Raw genomic sequence first — 17864 nt, forward strand, 5'->3', positions numbered from 1 at the left:
GTTTATATCAGTGACGCGTGCGCAGCTGGAGCGATGTAGTTTGACGCGACGTTAGCTTACAGTACACACATCTGTTGGTTTAGATTAGAAAAACGACATGCAACGGTAAAGGTGCAAGGCTTAAAGTAAAGAGCGACAAGACCATCTCAAATGATCATCCCCTGATAGCACCATTCATATTTATAATCTCCTTATCTAAAGATCTTATACAGGTATGTTCCCTGTCTGATTTGTGCATATTCATGCTTGTTCGTTTATGTATGCATACTAAATACAATGCATACTATATCTTCAATAGCCTACAAAATAAATAACTGTTTAAAAAATAAGATTTTGTCTATAAAGACTTATCTTTTGTTATCATGAATGCATTTTCACTTTAAAACTAACTTTAACTTATTATATTTTTAAAACTGTGCTGAGCATTTGGTTAGTGAGTGGCAATGAATTTTCTGCAAATTTGTATATTCCAAAACCTATATAAACATAAAGCTTATAAACATATACTTTCACACATTTTGGTTTTATTATCACCACAAGTTGCTGTGTGTGGTTGTTAAATAAAGTGTCTTGTGTTTATGCTCAAGTGGGCTCAGTGATATGTTAATAACAATATTATGGTGTTTTCTGGGTCAAAGAGGGAAAACTCACTGTTGTTTGTCTCGAAAGAAACTAATGCATTTTGTAATGTAGATTACCTAAATATTACACTTAAAAAAAATTAGACTATAAATCGATGATATGGGGGGCCTACAAAACCTCTCAGCCCAAGGGCCTCACATTAGGTTAAGGCGGCCCTGGTGGTGTGCTGTCTTTGACACATCATTGCACACCACACACTATAGGAGCAAAACTGTTAAATCTAGGACATTTTTATCCTCATGCTTGTGGTCTATCACATTTTGAAACTCTTATGATGTAAAATATCTTTTGGTGTGAACCCTTAAAATGCTTGTGTTACCTGAACCACATTCAAGCAAGGTTTTTGCATTTTATATATTTTATATATTTTCTTTTTTTGCATTAAAGGGGACATTTCACAAGAGATTAAGATGTCAAATAAATTTTTGGTGTCCCCAGAATGCGTATGTAAAGTTCTAGCTCGTAATACCATATATATAATTTATTATAGCATGTGTAGGATTGAAATAGGAATTTAGGAATTTAGTTGTAGAATTTGTAAAAAATGTAGTACTCTGCCACAACTTTTCACAACCCCTATTTCCATCCTGTACCATCTGCATTCCTGTGCTTACTGATTGTGATCAAAGAGTATTGGCAGAGCTCTTTATTCAGCACATAGGGGGTTAAAGGTGGTCTTCTGATTGGTCAGTTTGAATGTATGATGTTAGGTTGTTTAGTCACATGGTCAAGGCAAGGGCATAAAAGAATATGTTTGGTGGGTCTGCTCTCTCCTATTCCTCTTCTTCTTTTTTAGGTTGGTCTCCATGAGCTCTGGGGTTCAGGCCATTAGGCCTAGATTTCAGTTCTCAATGGTGATTCTCTGTTTTTTAAACTTTATTTATTTCTCTGTTCTCTATACTATCAGGTAATATCTCACATACTGTACATTGGAAACAGTTAATTGTATGTATTATTTACCATTTCATGCATTTATAATGTAACCATTTCAATTGTAACTTAAGTCAGAACTGCTATTAAACTTTTTAATTTATAAATCTGTTCTTTAGTTTTGATTTAATGTTAAAGGAGCGGTGAATCAAATACTCAATTTTAACTTGATAGTTTGTTATATAAGAGGTCATTATACGTAAATGAACATCCTGCAAGTTTCAGAACTGAAAACGTCTGTGCTACTGAAATATAATTTTTGGCACCAAGCCAGTATTACAAGGGAGTTTGGAAAAGTATGACGTCAAAGTAGAATTAAAGGACCTCCCAAAGCCAAATACAACCACCACTTTTGTAGCCCCGCCCACAGCTTTGCGTGACACATGTGTGTCTCAACAAGTAAACATGTCTTTAAAGATTGACAAATGTAACCAAAATGACTTTTAAATAAATTTTTTCTGAGAGACTTTTATTTTGACGCGGTGATCTGTTATGATAGAGAAACCATGGAAACGCATTTTTGGTTGTGGAAGAACCGCGTGGGAACAACACAGAAGCTAAATACTTTAATTCGGAGGCTAGAAACATAACATTAGGATTGCGTGGATAAAGTTTGCTTTTGAAGAAGTTCCAGCTCGTGTGGGGAGTGTTTGTTAACTTTGTGTACACGGATTCATTTGTAATGAAGTCGATGCTGGATTTGCAGAGAGACTGTGATTAAAAGCACCACTTATATTGGATCTGACAACAATGACACAGCAGTATACACAGTAAGACATTTTACTTTATTTAAGTTACTGCGTTTCACTATTGCTTTTTTAGAAGAGATTGCTTGATATGTCCTGTTGTAACATCCGTGTCTAAACACGTTTGTTTGACTGTTTTAATTTACTAAAAACATTAAACGATTAATAAAGGTACAACACTTAACAATACGACTGTAATTTAAAGGTAGAAATATACAAAGGTAGTGATTAAGGAAGGATTTATCAGCCGCAATTTAGATTCTGATGCCCGTTTACTGTGTTGTATACGGTAATTTAGGCGAGTTGCGTTTGAAAGATCAAACACTCAACAAAGCTTTTTTATCATATAACTGTGGTATGTAACATTACGTAAATGTCAAAGCAACCTCACAACCACAATAGAAATATACGAAGTTATTGATAAGGATTTATCAGCTGCAGTTTAGATTCTGATGTGCGCTTACTGTGTTGTATACGGTAATTTAGTCACATGGAGTTTTGTTTCTACCTTAATATACGTATTGTCATTTTTGTGTATCATCTTTAGCACCCAGAACCTTTTGTGGCTCAAACATATTTTTGTTCGGCTGCTATTTTTATCACATTAATGTTTTTAAAACATTTCCCTACATGTAATGACGGGGAATGAAGCTGTCCAATCATAGCAGTGGGTGTTTACGTTCAGGTCTTCAATGCGGCCCGCCCCTTCAAACAAACCATTTCTCCAGAGAGCCACTAATCCATGTTACAAAATACCCTATTACTTATTGCTTTTGATGTTTTTGAATGTACAAACCACACAAACATCATAAGTAGACATCAGACAACAGTATAAAACAATAAAATCGTCAAATTCACTGCCCCTTTAATACTTAAACGCTACATATTGCAATACAATATATTTATATTCTAGCAATGTTCTCCCACATATTTTGCTATCATAGCTGCACTTAAGTTGCAGAAGGGTGATAAATGACAAGAAATACAGTTTTACATCATCTTGCTGTTAAGATTTCTCAGTCATTTTTTATGCCTTCCTACAGACTGAACCACTGTAATGAATTCACCCTTACACAGGTTAAAATTGCCACTTTGTAGGTTTGAGCAAAATTGTGCTGTTTTTGTCATTTTAAATGCAAATAAACTGATCTTTGCACTAAATGGCAGTGGCATGGTTGGGTAGTGCAGATTATGGGGCGGTATTATTATAATAAGGTCCCCTTTTGACATCACAAGGGGAGACATATTTCAGTTACTTATTTTTTCACATGCATGGAGAGAGTGGTTTACCAAAACTACGTAGTACTTCCCTTTCTGAGATCTTGCACGTCCACTTCCGGTGGATCGTAATGCCAGTTCGGCTAGTCCAGATTGAACAGAAAAGTTGTTGAGAGGTACGTAAAGGAACGATGGTGTTGTAGAATTGCAGTAAAGTAAAAGTACAGATAATTTGTTGCAAAATGTAACGAAGTAAAAGTCAAAAGTATGCACTATAGATTCTACTTAAGTAAAGTACAAATACGTGGAAAATTTACTTAAATACAGTAACAAAGTATTTGCACTTCGTTAACTTACATTTCACCACTGCCTAAAGCTGGGCGTACACGGTGCGAATTCTGACGGTCGGAACGTCGTGAGCTCTCACACACGACACGAGTGAGTTTATGCGAAAATAATTTGTACGCAGTCACACATGACAAGATTTTACTGTAGGACTTGAGGAATTCTGACGTAAGCATTTTCGCACCTGTGAGTGGCAGAATGTACAAAAAACAAAACAAGAAGAATACGGCAAAGATATTGGCTTTTGTGCAGAAAACAGCCTGGAATTTCTGTTTTTTGTATTTGTGTTTATGCATTCCGAAATTGCAATATAGGTCTAGTGCTGTGGCGGTGAAGGAATTTCTCTGGCAGTGGTTTTTCTTGCTAGCGCATATGCGGTTTTATCTTCTTAATATATCATGATTGTAGTGCCAAGTAAATATCTATATTGTTATTATTAATGTTACATATATTGTTGCTTTTTTATAAATATGACGTTTAAAAACAAATTCAGTGGGCATATTTATTTATTTGTAAATGCAGAATGAGGAGCAATGAGGTAAAACGCAAGGTAAGATAACGTAACACGTCTTTCCCTTTATGATTAAATTATTTAGACAATACATCTACAGCCAAATATTAATTTGTAAAACGAAAATCATTTAACTTAATATTAAGCACATTGTCTAGGCTTGTTTGCATTGTCTAGTGCAAATGTACGCGGACCCTCGGTCAATGCGGGGTCTTGAAGTAAAAGTGAGCACGCAGCATTTGTGCTCCTGTAAATGTACAAAATAAATGCCATACAGAAGGCATTGCATATTAATATATGGCATTTTCTCAGTAGGCCTATGTAAATTAATACATAGCAATACAAATATAGTATGAAAACAAATGAATCATTATTTAAATAAAGTTTCAGAGATAGCCTATATTTTTAGTCATTTAAATATTCTCATCATTTCAGAACAAGCTTAGGCTACCATAACAACGTACATTGGGCTATATCATGTGTTCCTTTGTTCGAAAATATGTAAAAAAAAAAAAAAAATATATATATATATATATATATATGGGTAAAAAACACCGAACAAAAACGTTTAAGCTCACTTGTTAAAGCAGAAGCTCCATAATAATCTGGAAAACGTCGTCTCCGCGTATGATAATCATGTTTAATATAGTCTCTTGTTCATTGACAATTTATTTTGCATTTATTATACAAGTAAAAAGTGTAAAACAATAAATGCATATCTTATAGCCTATTAAACATGGACATTCCGTTGCTTTTTATTCTCTGTCGCGACAGCCCTTTTAATATCCATTCATTTATGAAATTGTACTACAGCGACTTGGCACAGCTTGGATTACACAAAATTGCGACATTCTTTGTCCATCCTGTACTATTTAAACCAGTGGTCTCTGCACGGAGTCTAATAATTTTTATATTTATTTATTACATATTTTAGTTGGCTTATTTTATGTTTAGATTGTAAATAATGATAAAACATATTTACAAGTAAAGAAAAATCAACAGTATTACAAAGTAAAACAAAAAAGTTTTAATATCAAAAAGTAGCCCTCGTTTTATAGCTTCACACTCTCTCCTGTTTCCGCACACATCCAAAGCTGTGACCGGACATCACAAAAACACGTATGACAGGTTTTTCAGGCAAAGAAGCTGATCAAGAGGTCATTGAAAGGACCTGTCATATTTGTCATGATGTCCGGTCACCGGAGTGTGTGTGTGCGCGAAACATATAGCCATATAGAGTTGTCGTCCAGATTTGAGGTAGCAGTGCCACAATTTGTCTTTCTTCTTCTGTGTTTTGTACATTCTGATTGGTCAACTTCAAGTGCTTTGCCAGATCGTCTCGTTCACCCGCACCAACACTACGAATTTATACCGACAGCTCCCGAACTTTTTTGACATGTTTAAAAATTATCGGGAGGTCGTAAGGTGCTCGTAACATGCTCGGCTCGGCTCGTAATTCCTCTCACACGGTGCGAGCCGCGACCATACGAGCATGAACGATTTGGTCCCGAGAAAAAAAAATCGCATGCGAGCTCCTACGACAGCAAAAATCGCACCGTGTACGCCCGCCTTAACAGGATTTTAGATACCTAACCTAACTGTGCCGGAAGTGGACATGCACAAAGTTGACAAGTCCCGCCCACGAAACCCGGAAGCGTGATAATCCTTTATTCGAAAGCATTATGTTTGCATAACAAGCAGTCTGATCTCACTGTACTTTGATGTCATATGAAAAGCGCTTGGTGCAAGCGATGCATGCAATTAAACACGCTTATTGACACGCATCTTGATATAATGGGTATGGTTTTCTAACAAAGTTAGCGTCCGGAGCAAAAAAATGAAAAACGCATGCCTGCATGATCGTATTATTCACTGTATTATTTACTGCCATGCGAGTCACAAATTAAAAGCTTGCCAGGCCGCATGATGCTCACGTGCCGCGCAAAGAGTAAGACTGTTTTAAACAATTATGCTGCAAGAGTACACTTTACTTCCCTGTTAGGCATCTCTGCAATTTTTTTTTAATTCATAGTTTGTTCCCATTAATGGTCTTCTGGGATTTCAAAATGTATTATTTGGGTTCTTCAATAGAAATAATAGATATACTCTAGAAATTATTTTTTTGATTGCATGTCCATTATGTATTTCTTTGAAAAGCAATTCTACTGGAGAGGGTTTTTTCACGGTTTTGTTGTAAGGAAATGTCTCAATTGTAAGTATCTAAAAAATTCAGACCTTGGGAGTGTAAATTCTTTTCTAATCTGGTCAAATGATTTAAGTGTGTCATTGTGAAATAATTGGTGAAGATAATTAAGTCCATATTGAGACCACTATTTGAAACCCACATATATCGAGATGGTGGGAAGTCATTGAGATATCCAATACTTGCTGCTGATGAAATTTTATTGGACATGAGGTTTGACCAAATTATGTTGATTTTTAAAAGTCATATAAGCATCCCGCAATCAAATGTGCTGCTACATCATGCAAATTTTTGCAAACCTCCATTTACCTGAATAAAAACAATTTTTACTTTGAAATTGATGCGCTGTCTTTTTGAAATGACAGTACACTGCAGAAAAATATTTTTTAAGAAAACTTTTTTTTTTAGTATTTTTGCCTTGTTTTCTGTAAAAATATCTAAAAATTCTTAAATTGAGATGCTTTTTCTTCATGAGCAAAATGACCCAAGAAAATAAGTGTAGTTTTTAGACCAAAAATATCAAATTTATTTGTGCATAAAACAAGCAAAAAAACTCTGCCAATGGCAAAAAAATCTTGAACGTTTTTCTTAAACACTAAATTCAAGAAATATTTGCTTACACCATTGGCAGATTTGTTTTGCTTGTTTTATGCACAAAATCACTTAAATTTGATATTTTTGCTCTAAAACCTAGACTTATTTTCTTGGGTAGTTTTCCTCATCAAGAAAATTTGTCTTCATTTAAGAATTTTTAGATATTTTTACTGAAATCAAGACAACAATACTAAGATTTTTTTTCTTGAAAATCATTTTTTTGAAGTGTGCAAAGAGCAGACCGAACATCAAAGTACAATATGTGTACATTAACTAATAGATGACATCTGTGTAGTTCATTTATATAAAAACAGTTTACATAATGTAACTACATGACACTTTACTGTATAAATTCAGGTGCACCCCTTGTTTATCTCCAGCGATAGAGTTCTTAACACCCATGAATTCATTCTTTAAAAAACATGTTTAAAACATGTCAATCAATACATGGATTTGCCTTGGGCCCCCAAATCACTAAATCCGCCCCTAGTAGGGTATTTGATGATGTATTCCGATGTCAAACAAAAAGTTTTGAAGATATTTAAGGCATATGAAATAGAATTAAGTATTTAAAAGGAAGAATTACAAACAATAGGATGCAAGCAATTGACTATAGCCAACTTATTAAATGACAGTCCAAAATCAAGAAGACAAATTTATGCAGTTTTGAGATTTATTAAGAATAGTGGGTTATATAATAGGATATAGAAGAGGTTAATCACACTCCACCACGGTAGGTGGCGGTATGCACCTTTAAACTTGGTTCGCAACCCAACAATAAACCAGAAGAAGAAGAAGAAGAAGAAGAAGAAGAAGAAGAAGAAGAAGAAGAAGAAGAACGTTTAGAATCTCATGAAGCAGTGTTACGAAAGCGGGCATAACTAAAGTCGAATTAAATCATCTTTAATTATTTACTTGGTTTGTCAGCAGGATTTATTAATACGATAACTGTTAGCAGTGGGGTGAAGTTTTCTTACCCGGACTCACTGTTGTCTCTGGAGCAGGGATCCATTGTCCGGACAGCGCCTGACTCATTCAGTTGTGTACTTTGAGGTAATGTCCACCATATAATACCAATATTGTTCAATGTTGTTGTTTCATGTATTATGAATTGGATTACTGTGAAGAGTACACAAACATAGAGGTTGTGCACTATTCCGACAACTTTAAAACTAACCGCGAACTGCATCTGTATTAATAATTTTTGTTTTAGTTATTATTTACCTTAATATTTAGTAACGTAAGGGGAGAGCGGGGCACAAAGTAACGATTTTCAGCTTCACCTCTATCATTCAAAAAATATTTAAGTTATATTAATTATTTTTTTTTACAACAAACACGTTTTAAATTCAATCAAATTCTGTCTATATACTAAAGGTGGATATTTTTATATATCTGCGTATAATAGATAGATATCCACACATTTATCCATCCATGATCATTCATCTAACCATCCTTGTATTATGCATCAATTAATATAAATAGATTTTTTGAAAGGGCTACACAATTAAGACACAAAATAATAATTGTGAGTTATTTCCCCTGATATTGTATTAAAGGGATAGTTCGGCCAAAAACGATATCAAACCCATGATTCACTCACCCCCAAGCTGTCCGAGCTGCACACGTCCACCGCCCCCCAGACAAACACATCCTCGGACATTCCAGAAAATACCCTAGATCCCTCTGTTCATTAAATGTTATGCCACGGGGTCCAGCAATAGACCACGACCTTAAAGTCAAAAAAAGTGCGTCCATCCTTCACAAACCAAATCCACACGGCTCCAGGGCGACAAAGAAAGGTCCTCTGTGGGCAATCCGTGCGGTGCTGTTGTAGAAATATCCATATTTAAAATGTTATTAACGTTATAAACTACCTTCCGGTAGCGCCGCCATCTTAGACTCAGGAGAGAGTATGAGCGTAGTGTACGCACTTTTCTTAGTGACGTATGACAAATTCGGAGGGCGGGGGCACAGAGCAGCAGCAGAGAAACTCGGTACGTTGCGTAAGCTCTCATCCTGAATGCGCATCACTCCAAAATGGCGGCGCTACCGGAAGGTAGTTTATAACGTTAATAACATTTTAAATATGGATATTTCTACAACAACACCGCACGGATTACCCACAGAAGACCTTTGTTTATCACCCTGGAGCCGTTTGGATTTAATTTGTGAAGGATGGACGCACTTTTTTGGACTTGAAGGTCGTGGACTATTGCTGGACCCTGTAACATAACATTTAATGAACAGAAAGACCTAAAATATTTTCTAAAATATCAGAAAATGTGTTTGTCTGAAAAACGATGGACATATGCAACTCGGACAGCTTGGGGGTGAGTAAATCATGGGTTTAATATCGTTTTTGGCCGAACTATCCCTTTAACAGTTATCATTTTGATTAATAGTATTGACATTGTTTTTATTTCATTATCATTGTATACCTGAGGCTTAATGGTAACACTGTGTTACAACTAACACCACTGTGTAAAAATGTTTTCAATCCCAGCTATCAGTTACTAGGAGTTGCTGACATGTTTCAAAATAATGTTATGTTTTAGGTAACAAGACGGTGATTAAAGTAATATAAGTTGGATTTGGTGACACACACCCAACTAAAAAAACATAAGATGAAGAAATGTACTTTCATGCCTCCAAAACGCCCTTTGTTTAATATCTTAAAGCTACATTGTGTAGTTTTTTTTTTAATTCTTAGCAAAAACTAGGAATGGGCGATATCTTATCGTTTGCGATATACCGCCAAAATTTCTCCTCGCTGTGAAAATCTGTCGCCTCACGATAACAACGATAAATCTGGTTGATGAGGTAGTTTGCGCTGGCCCAATTCACTGTTCACGTGCGGAGTGAAAACAAACATGGCGGAAGGCGGACGTGATGCTGAGGAGGTGCTTGTTGTTATTACCATGAATTTACCAATAAATACAAAAATGTGCTGTTCACACATGCAGTGACGTTCCGTCTTTAGGGCCCTATAAAATCCGTTTTATTTTTTCCCAAATTCCGTTTTATTTTTTCCCAAATTCCGTTTTCTCCGTTTTAATTTTTGCAAATTCCGTTTTATCCGTTTAAATTTTTGGCAAATTATATTTTTTACCCTTTACTTTTATTTTAGTCATAAAAAGAGTGTACCTTTAATGTTAATAATTAAAATGTAAATGATTTGGGGAAAAACTGGATAAAAGGATTACTTAATGACTATAAAAGATGCATTTACACACGCACATACACACGCACACGCGCACACACACACAACTCAATTCAATGCATTGTTTAGTGTTTTTGCAGGAGGCTACATCAAGGTGTCAAAGCAGTGGTGCCTTTAGAAGTGCCTTAAACACATCAATCCAGCGGAACGCGATCCATATTTTATACACAATCGCTTGAAATGCATATAACTTTACAAACATACACAGGATAGTGATCTGACTTAGGACAGCATGAGCATGCAGCTCTTTGCACGTGCGAGCGAAAGAGAGACAGAACGGCGCCATGATGCAGATGATTATATTTTAAATGCGAGAGATAGATAGTTTGCCTCAGCTCGCTTGAAATGCATAAAACTGAACAAATACATGAGGATTTGTGTTCGCACTTCGGACAGATGCGTGAGCGCGTGCACGTGAGAGAGGTACAGTGAGACAGACGTGGATGAGAGAGTGCATGTATCTTTGCGCTCACCGTGAACAGAGTGTTGACAAAACTTCCAAAATAACAGTTCTCCGGTCACAAAAAAGTCATGTGAGACCTGCTCGGAACTAAGTGCCTAGCTTGAATTTCTTTATTTTTTCGCTGACGAAAGCAGAGTCGTGGAGAGCCGCTTCACCATGGTTTCAGTGTTTTGGAGAGGGTCTGAAACGACGGGAGGGGGCGTGTCGCCCAGATTTACTTCCCCCGGTCTGCATTTCCCCCAGACATACGTTCGTCTCCCACACAAAAACATAATTTTATTCAAAATATGTAAAATTCCGCGTTAATACTAGATTCCGTGTTAATTAGCCAATTCTGCGATTCCGTCCGCAATTCCGTGATCGCGGAAATTATAGGGCCCTACGTCTTTTTACCAGTAAGACATCATTCACACATATCAAAATACCAGTAAACTCGGAGAAAAAGCGGAAGTTACCTGTGGCGTGTGGCCGGTGAGCTCAATGTCGTATTGTAAACAATGGCGGGTTGTGACTTAATGTCCACGGTCCGTATTTTGTTGTCTTTCACATCTGTGGCAAATGCTGACAGTTGCAAAGTTGCTCGTGACCAAACAGCATTGCGGAATCAAACGGATCCTGCGTAGGCTTCACAGAGGAGCAAGGTAAAGTTAGTTTTAGGTTTGATATTTGCTGCATATCCGCCTAGGCTGCTTTAGGGGCCGTCTGCAAATCACAGAGGGTGTGCTAAGGACGTCGGTAATTTGGCAAATAGATGGTAAGCTGTTTGAAACAACTTTGGTGAAGAAAAGTGGATGTTAAAGGCGGAGTCCATGATGTTTGAAAGCCAATGTTGATATTTGAAATCACTTAAACAAACACGCCCCTACCCCAATAGAATCTGGACCTTCTGTTGATAGACCCGCCCCACACATACGCAACCCAGCATTTGATTTGATTTGATTGACTATAAGTGTGTCTTGGTAGTCGGCCCGTCTCCTTTTCCAAACCGTTTTTCAAACATCGTGGACTCCGCCTTTAACTTCAGGTGTGCTCGACTTTTAAGTAGCACATGTGTGGAAATGTCTACAGTGCGGGGGTAAACGTGTCATCTATAAAAAAAAAACTTTCTGATTTGGCCGAAGCTGTCAGCGCTGTCTGACGTCGTCTGTTCTAAATGCCGGTAATCCTATATTTTTCGTTCACAAATAGCACTTACTGGTAAATTACTGGTAATCTTAAAACCTGTCTTACTGGTAAATTGGGAGTACTGACTGTTCACACATTACCTGTTAACTTCAATTTACCAGTAAATTACCAGTAAAGACTGTATGTAAAGGGACTATTGACTGTTTCACACTGAACTTCTTTACTTTATCAGGTTACTTTAACATGTTTGTTACTTTATCAGGATTTATTTGCAGTTGTACTCTATTGTGATTTTGAACACATCTAAAGACATTGTTACTTTTCCTGTTTGCACTATTTTTGCACCATGAGAGTATAAATAAATACAGAATCTGTGTTTACATTTTAAACTTGTAATTGATTTGAATTATTATTGTGTAATTGTTGTTGTGTGGTGTTTTTCAGCACAGTCACTGGAACACAACTTAAACATAACGTAATCTGATATTTTACAGAAGCGAATAATTATTGTCATTTTTATTGTCACCGCAACAAACAACGGAAATTACCGTGATAAATTGTTTTAGGCCATATCACCCATCCCTAGCAAAACCCCATGTATTTTTTCAAAAATATATGCTCATTCATGTGTAATTACTTCCACCTACTAATCAAAGTATTCTCGTAAGTGAAGAATATGCTATTTACAATACATACGGGCAAATCGCTCGAATGGCTGAATCCATGTTGTGCCTCCATGTTGTGCTCCGCCTTTCGTGCTTTCAGACTACATTCATGCTGGCCCCTTCTCAATCTGAAGCTGGAGCCTCCCAAAGTTGCATTTGTAGGCGGCATACATCATCAAGACTAAAAATACTTTGTTACATGCTCGTTACCGCTAAAAGTTACACCAATTACATGAAAGTCGTAAACAAAACTGTACTGGACAACCTTAACACGTTTTATGCTAGATTCGACCAAAATAACAGAGACATCCCCCTGACATCCCCCTGCCACCAATAACTCAAATGAGACTGTACTGAAAGTGACGCACTCAAAGGTGCTTAAGCTCTAAGGAAGGTGAACTTTTTTCACTATATACATATGACTGTGTCACCATCTCGGATAATAACAACATCGTCAGTAAATGTTGTGTCACGATTCTCCAAATCCTCGATTCGATTACATTTTCGATTCTAAGGTCACGATTTGATTTGTTTCTTGGTATGTACTGTTTTTTGAAAGGCAAAAAATGCTAAGCCATTATTTTATATTACTATTATAGTTTCACATTCACATGCACATTGCGTGCTTTTCCTTGCATGGGGGTTTGTGGGCTTCACTTAACGCGAGAGAGCTTGTAGAGAGAGGATTCCTTATTGGATGCACATGGACTTAATGCCCGCGTCTTGGACTCCTAGCATCTAAAAATAAATCCAGCGTATCATAAAAAGCTGCGCTTCTCTCTGTCTCACGTGCACACGCTCTCGGATCTGTCCGAACCCTAAACAAACTAAAATAGTAATCCTTACGTATTTGTTTAGTTTTATGCGGTTCCTGTGAGCTGAGGCAAACTATCCCTTTTGTTAAAAATATTACCCGCTGCATCTTGGCGCCTCTCTCGCGCACGTGTAGAGAGCTGTGCTCTGTCCGAAGTCAGCGCACTAGGTAGTAATCCTGTTTATGATATGCATTTCAAGGAGTTGTAGCAATACATCCCTAGTGTTTAAAATATAAATCTCTGAGAGGTTTTTTCCCCGCTTGGCAAGCCGACCGGACATGACATGGGGGCGTGGCAGCATCGACGATCCCATTGTTTAATTCGAAGTTCAAAATTGCGACTACATTTCGATAGATTTCGAATTAAAATCGAAATCGTGACACCCTTACAGATGATACAACTATCCTTGGCCTCATCAGAATATGGTTCACAGGGTCACTATCTACAGGGAGGACAATGATCTTGTTCTTAAAGGAATAGTCTACTCATTTTCAATATTAAAATATGTTATTACCTTAACTAAGAATTGTTGATACATCCCTCTATCATCTGTGTGCGTGCACGTAAGCGCTGGAGCGCGCTGCGACGCTTCAATAGCATTTAGCTTAGCCCCATTCATTCAATGGTACCATTGAGAGATAAAGTTAGAAGTGACCAAACACATCAACGTTTTTCCTATTTAAGACGAGTAAGTTATACGAGCAAGTTTGGTGGTACAAAATAAAACGTAGCGCTTTTCTAAGCGGATTTAAAAGAGGAACTATATTGTATGGCGTAATAGCACTTATGGGAGTACTTTGACAAACTTGCTCGTATAATTACTCGTCTTAAATAGGAAAAACGTTGATGTGTTTGGTCACTTCTAACTTTATCTCTAAATGGTACCATTGAATGAATGGGGCTAAGCTAAATGCTATCGAAGCGTCGCAGCGCGGTCCAGCGCTTGCGTGCACACACACAGATGATAGAGGGATGATTCAACAGTTCTTAGTTAAGGTAATAACATATTTTAATATTGAAAATGAGTAGACTATTCCTTTAATATTGATAAAACAAATGAACTAATTCTGGACTTTAGGAGGAGACCTCTCCCCTACAGCCTCTAACCATCAAGAGGATTGAAGTTGAACGGACTGACAGCCATAAGTTCCTGGGACTTCATATCTCTGAAAATCTCAGCTAGGCTAAAAACATCCAGAAATTAGAAATTAAACAACGTTTCTGCGTCTCTTTCTCTTGTATTTCTTTTAAAGGTCACATTCTTTCTGATCCTATTTTTTAAACCATAGTGTATAATGTTGCTACAATCGCATAAAAAATACCTGTAAAATGATAAAGCTCAAAGTTAAATGCCAGGCAATATTCCTGATTGAATGACGTCAAAGCAAGAGTGTTTGACTAAACTCCGCCCACAAGAATACGTCAGTCGCCAGCTAAGCTCAAACGGCTCTGCTAAGCTAAGCTGCTGTCGAATCACAACACACTAAACAAGCGTCAAAAGTAAATAAAATAATATAAATGTGTCTTTGTAATCTGGTGGGTCCTGATTCATTTTCAGTGCAGGAAAACCCTTCTGCAATAATCCGATGATGTCTGCATCATTACACCCCTATAACATAAAAGTCAATCTTAGCAAAACATGAGGATCAAAGTTAGAAATAAACCAATTATTTGTTACAAATAAAACTAAAAAAGTTTGAAACAGATGGTGAATGTTTCATTGACATTAAATGTTTTAATGTCTCTTTTTCATTTCTAGTTCACACCTATAGAGTGAAAGTGATTGAGACCTTCAGTGAAGCTCCTCCTACAACAATTCACCAATAAATGCTGGAGTCAAACACACAGAGAAATCACTCCATGTGTGACAACAAAAATCTTCATGACATAATGTTGGTGCCGGTGAAAGAGGAGCTTGAGAAGATGACAGATCCACAACCATGCAGAATAAAGGATGAAGATACTGAGGAACAAATAGGTTGGTGTCTGTTTTTCAATCTTCATCTTTGAGGGTTGAGGAATGATCATAAAACATTGAGAAACATGAGGGGAAAATAAACTAAAATCCATGAGATGCTTCTATAATAGATTCAGTAGAATTAGATTGAAACATCAGAAGAGTTTTATCCAAAGCAACATTCAGTGGATTGAATGACTGTGATCTCCATGTAATGCTCTACTACAGTTAAACCTTACGTTGTGTCATTATCATGAGAATTTTCTTTTACCCAAAAATACTAGTTAAAGTTATTGCATCAGACTGAAATTTATTTACTTTGTTTCTAAAGGCTATAACAATCTCTGTGGCTTTTTGTGATTGCCCACCTTGTTTTAAATGTGGTGTTCCTGGTCATAAAAATAACTGGCCTACAAAAAAAAGCTTGTAACCAGGGCCTGTTAATGATATTGATAATGATAGTGACTCCGTGCCATAGTTTATAGCATAAAAGCAAACTAACTAGTTAAACATTCAAGTAGACTAGTGTGGTCAACAGGGGTGATTCTAAGATGATCATTTAGGGGGCATAAGGGTATAATTTTAAATTTGAAAAAAGTTTGAATACAGTGTAAGGTCCAGCCTATATATGAACAGTGGCAGAGCTGTCATTAAATGGGGCTGTCAGGGCTACTTTACGGGTTCCATAGTCAATGAAAGAAAACAATAAAGCCCCCCTAAAAATGGCCTAACAATGCCCATGGTCAACCCTGCAAGTGTTTGTCATATTTTATTTAATATTACCCAAATTATTCTCATATAATACTATTTTCACAAAAAAATCAGAAGCATAAGCTCAGATGAATTAGGCCCCTCTTTGTGAACAAGTAGCCGAAACAATGCCATAATGGGCGTGTTGTAGCGCGCGTCCTCACAACAAAAGTTATGGTTCAGCTCCTTAAAATGAGAGATAACATGCATATAAACATTCACCATGAGAAATGTTGCAAACTAGATTGAAGCAGTTATCAGGAAATGATAAATGAGACGCATAAACAATGACGCACGTGCCGTAGTGAGGACACGCGTGTCATGGCAACATGAAGTTGATTCAACTCTTTAAAATGAGGGACTTACAACATACACGACGAGACATGTCATCAAACTGGACTGAAGCAGATATCAGGTAAGTTAGCTCGTCACTTACTCGGTTGAAACGGAGATCATTCAGCAGCATTATAGCTCATTTGAGCTATAATAAATGAAAATTCCTGCGCGTCATCCCAACAAGATATATAGTTCAGCCCCTCAAAATGCGGGTTTTAAATGCATAAAAACCAGTGGTCACCAATCCTGGTCCTGGAGGGCCGGTGTCTCTGCAGAGTTTAGCTCCAACCCTAATCAAACACACCTGAAGGAGGTAATTAAGGTGCTTCAGGTGTGTTTGATTAAGGTTGGAGCTAAACTCTGCAGAGACACCGGCCCTTCAGGACAAGGATTGGTGACCACTGTTTTATATGCATTTAAAACCCGCATTTTGGTGACCACTGGTGACCACTGATATAAACAATCACGATGAGAAATGTCTGAAAACTGTATTAAAGCAGAGATCAGGGAGCTCGTCAAATATCCACTCAAAAGCTGGTGAATGATCTCAGCATTAGAACGGCACATCACGCGCTCCTTTATAATGTTATTATAAACAAAAATGCACGCGAGTGGTTTCTGGAGAGAGAAATAATTCATAAAAACAAACTTCAGATGCTGCGTAGAAGATAGGGCGAGACTTTCCATCACGTGTCTTTCCGGGACCATCAGATGCCGGCTAATCATGGCAGTGTGAATGAACAAAAAATCTAAGGATCCCGGAAAAATCCAGGATCCCTTTTCCATGTATTTTCTGGAATGTCTGTGTAAAAAGGGCTTAATAGTGATCAAAGATTATTGGCAAAGCTGTTTAGTCAGTACAGTGGGGGTTAAAGGTGGTTTTCTGATTGGTCAGTTTGAATGTGATGTTGGGTTTAGTCACATGGTCAAGGCAAGGGGATAAAAGAATATGTTTTTGGGGGTCTTCTCTCTTTCCTTTCTCTTGCACTCTTCTTCTTTGGGTTAGTCTCCATGAGCTCTGCTTTTGGATTCTCTATGCTTTTCTTCTTTACCTGAGCTCTGGGGTTCAGGTTGTGTTTTTGTACTTTTACCCAACATGGCCTCTTGAAATTTGTCAGTAAATAAGCACCTTATAATGCAATGCAAGTTGATAGTAAAATTCATGTACATGTCCTGACTGAGCAGTGTTTACTGCTGTAGTTATTACATTTAAAGTGTTTTGTAGGGGTATATTTGGGGAGGCCTTGATACTACGAGCTACCAAAGACATTATTAAAGAGCTTCTGTGTAGAGCCCGACCGATATGCGTTTTTTCGGGCCGATACAGATATAAGGGAGTAA

The 17864-nt window shown here is 37.1% G+C and overlaps 1 protein-coding gene across 3 annotated transcripts in view; it reads left to right on the forward strand.

Annotated features, from left to right (window-relative positions):
- The window catches only part of LOC129422198 (uncharacterized), a 261102-nt gene that overhangs the window by 40877 nt on the left and 202361 nt on the right, over nucleotides 1-17864 (forward strand). The window contains exons 1-2 of one of the 3 annotated variants that reach the window (XM_055178257.2): nucleotides 7954-8242; nucleotides 15240-15458. The exons of the other annotated variants lie outside the window; for them this stretch is intronic. Coding sequence (XP_055034232.2) covers nucleotides 15308-15458 — 151 coding nt within the window. The 5' untranslated portion in view covers nucleotides 7954-8242; nucleotides 15240-15307. Of the gene's footprint in view, nucleotides 1-7953; nucleotides 8243-15239; nucleotides 15459-17864 lie in introns of those variants that run through there. 3 annotated transcript variants of the gene reach the window in all.

Source organism: Misgurnus anguillicaudatus, chromosome 19 (assembly GCF_027580225.2).
Source record: "Misgurnus anguillicaudatus chromosome 19, ASM2758022v2, whole genome shotgun sequence".
Taxonomy (NCBI): Eukaryota; Metazoa; Chordata; class Actinopteri; order Cypriniformes; family Cobitidae; genus Misgurnus; species Misgurnus anguillicaudatus.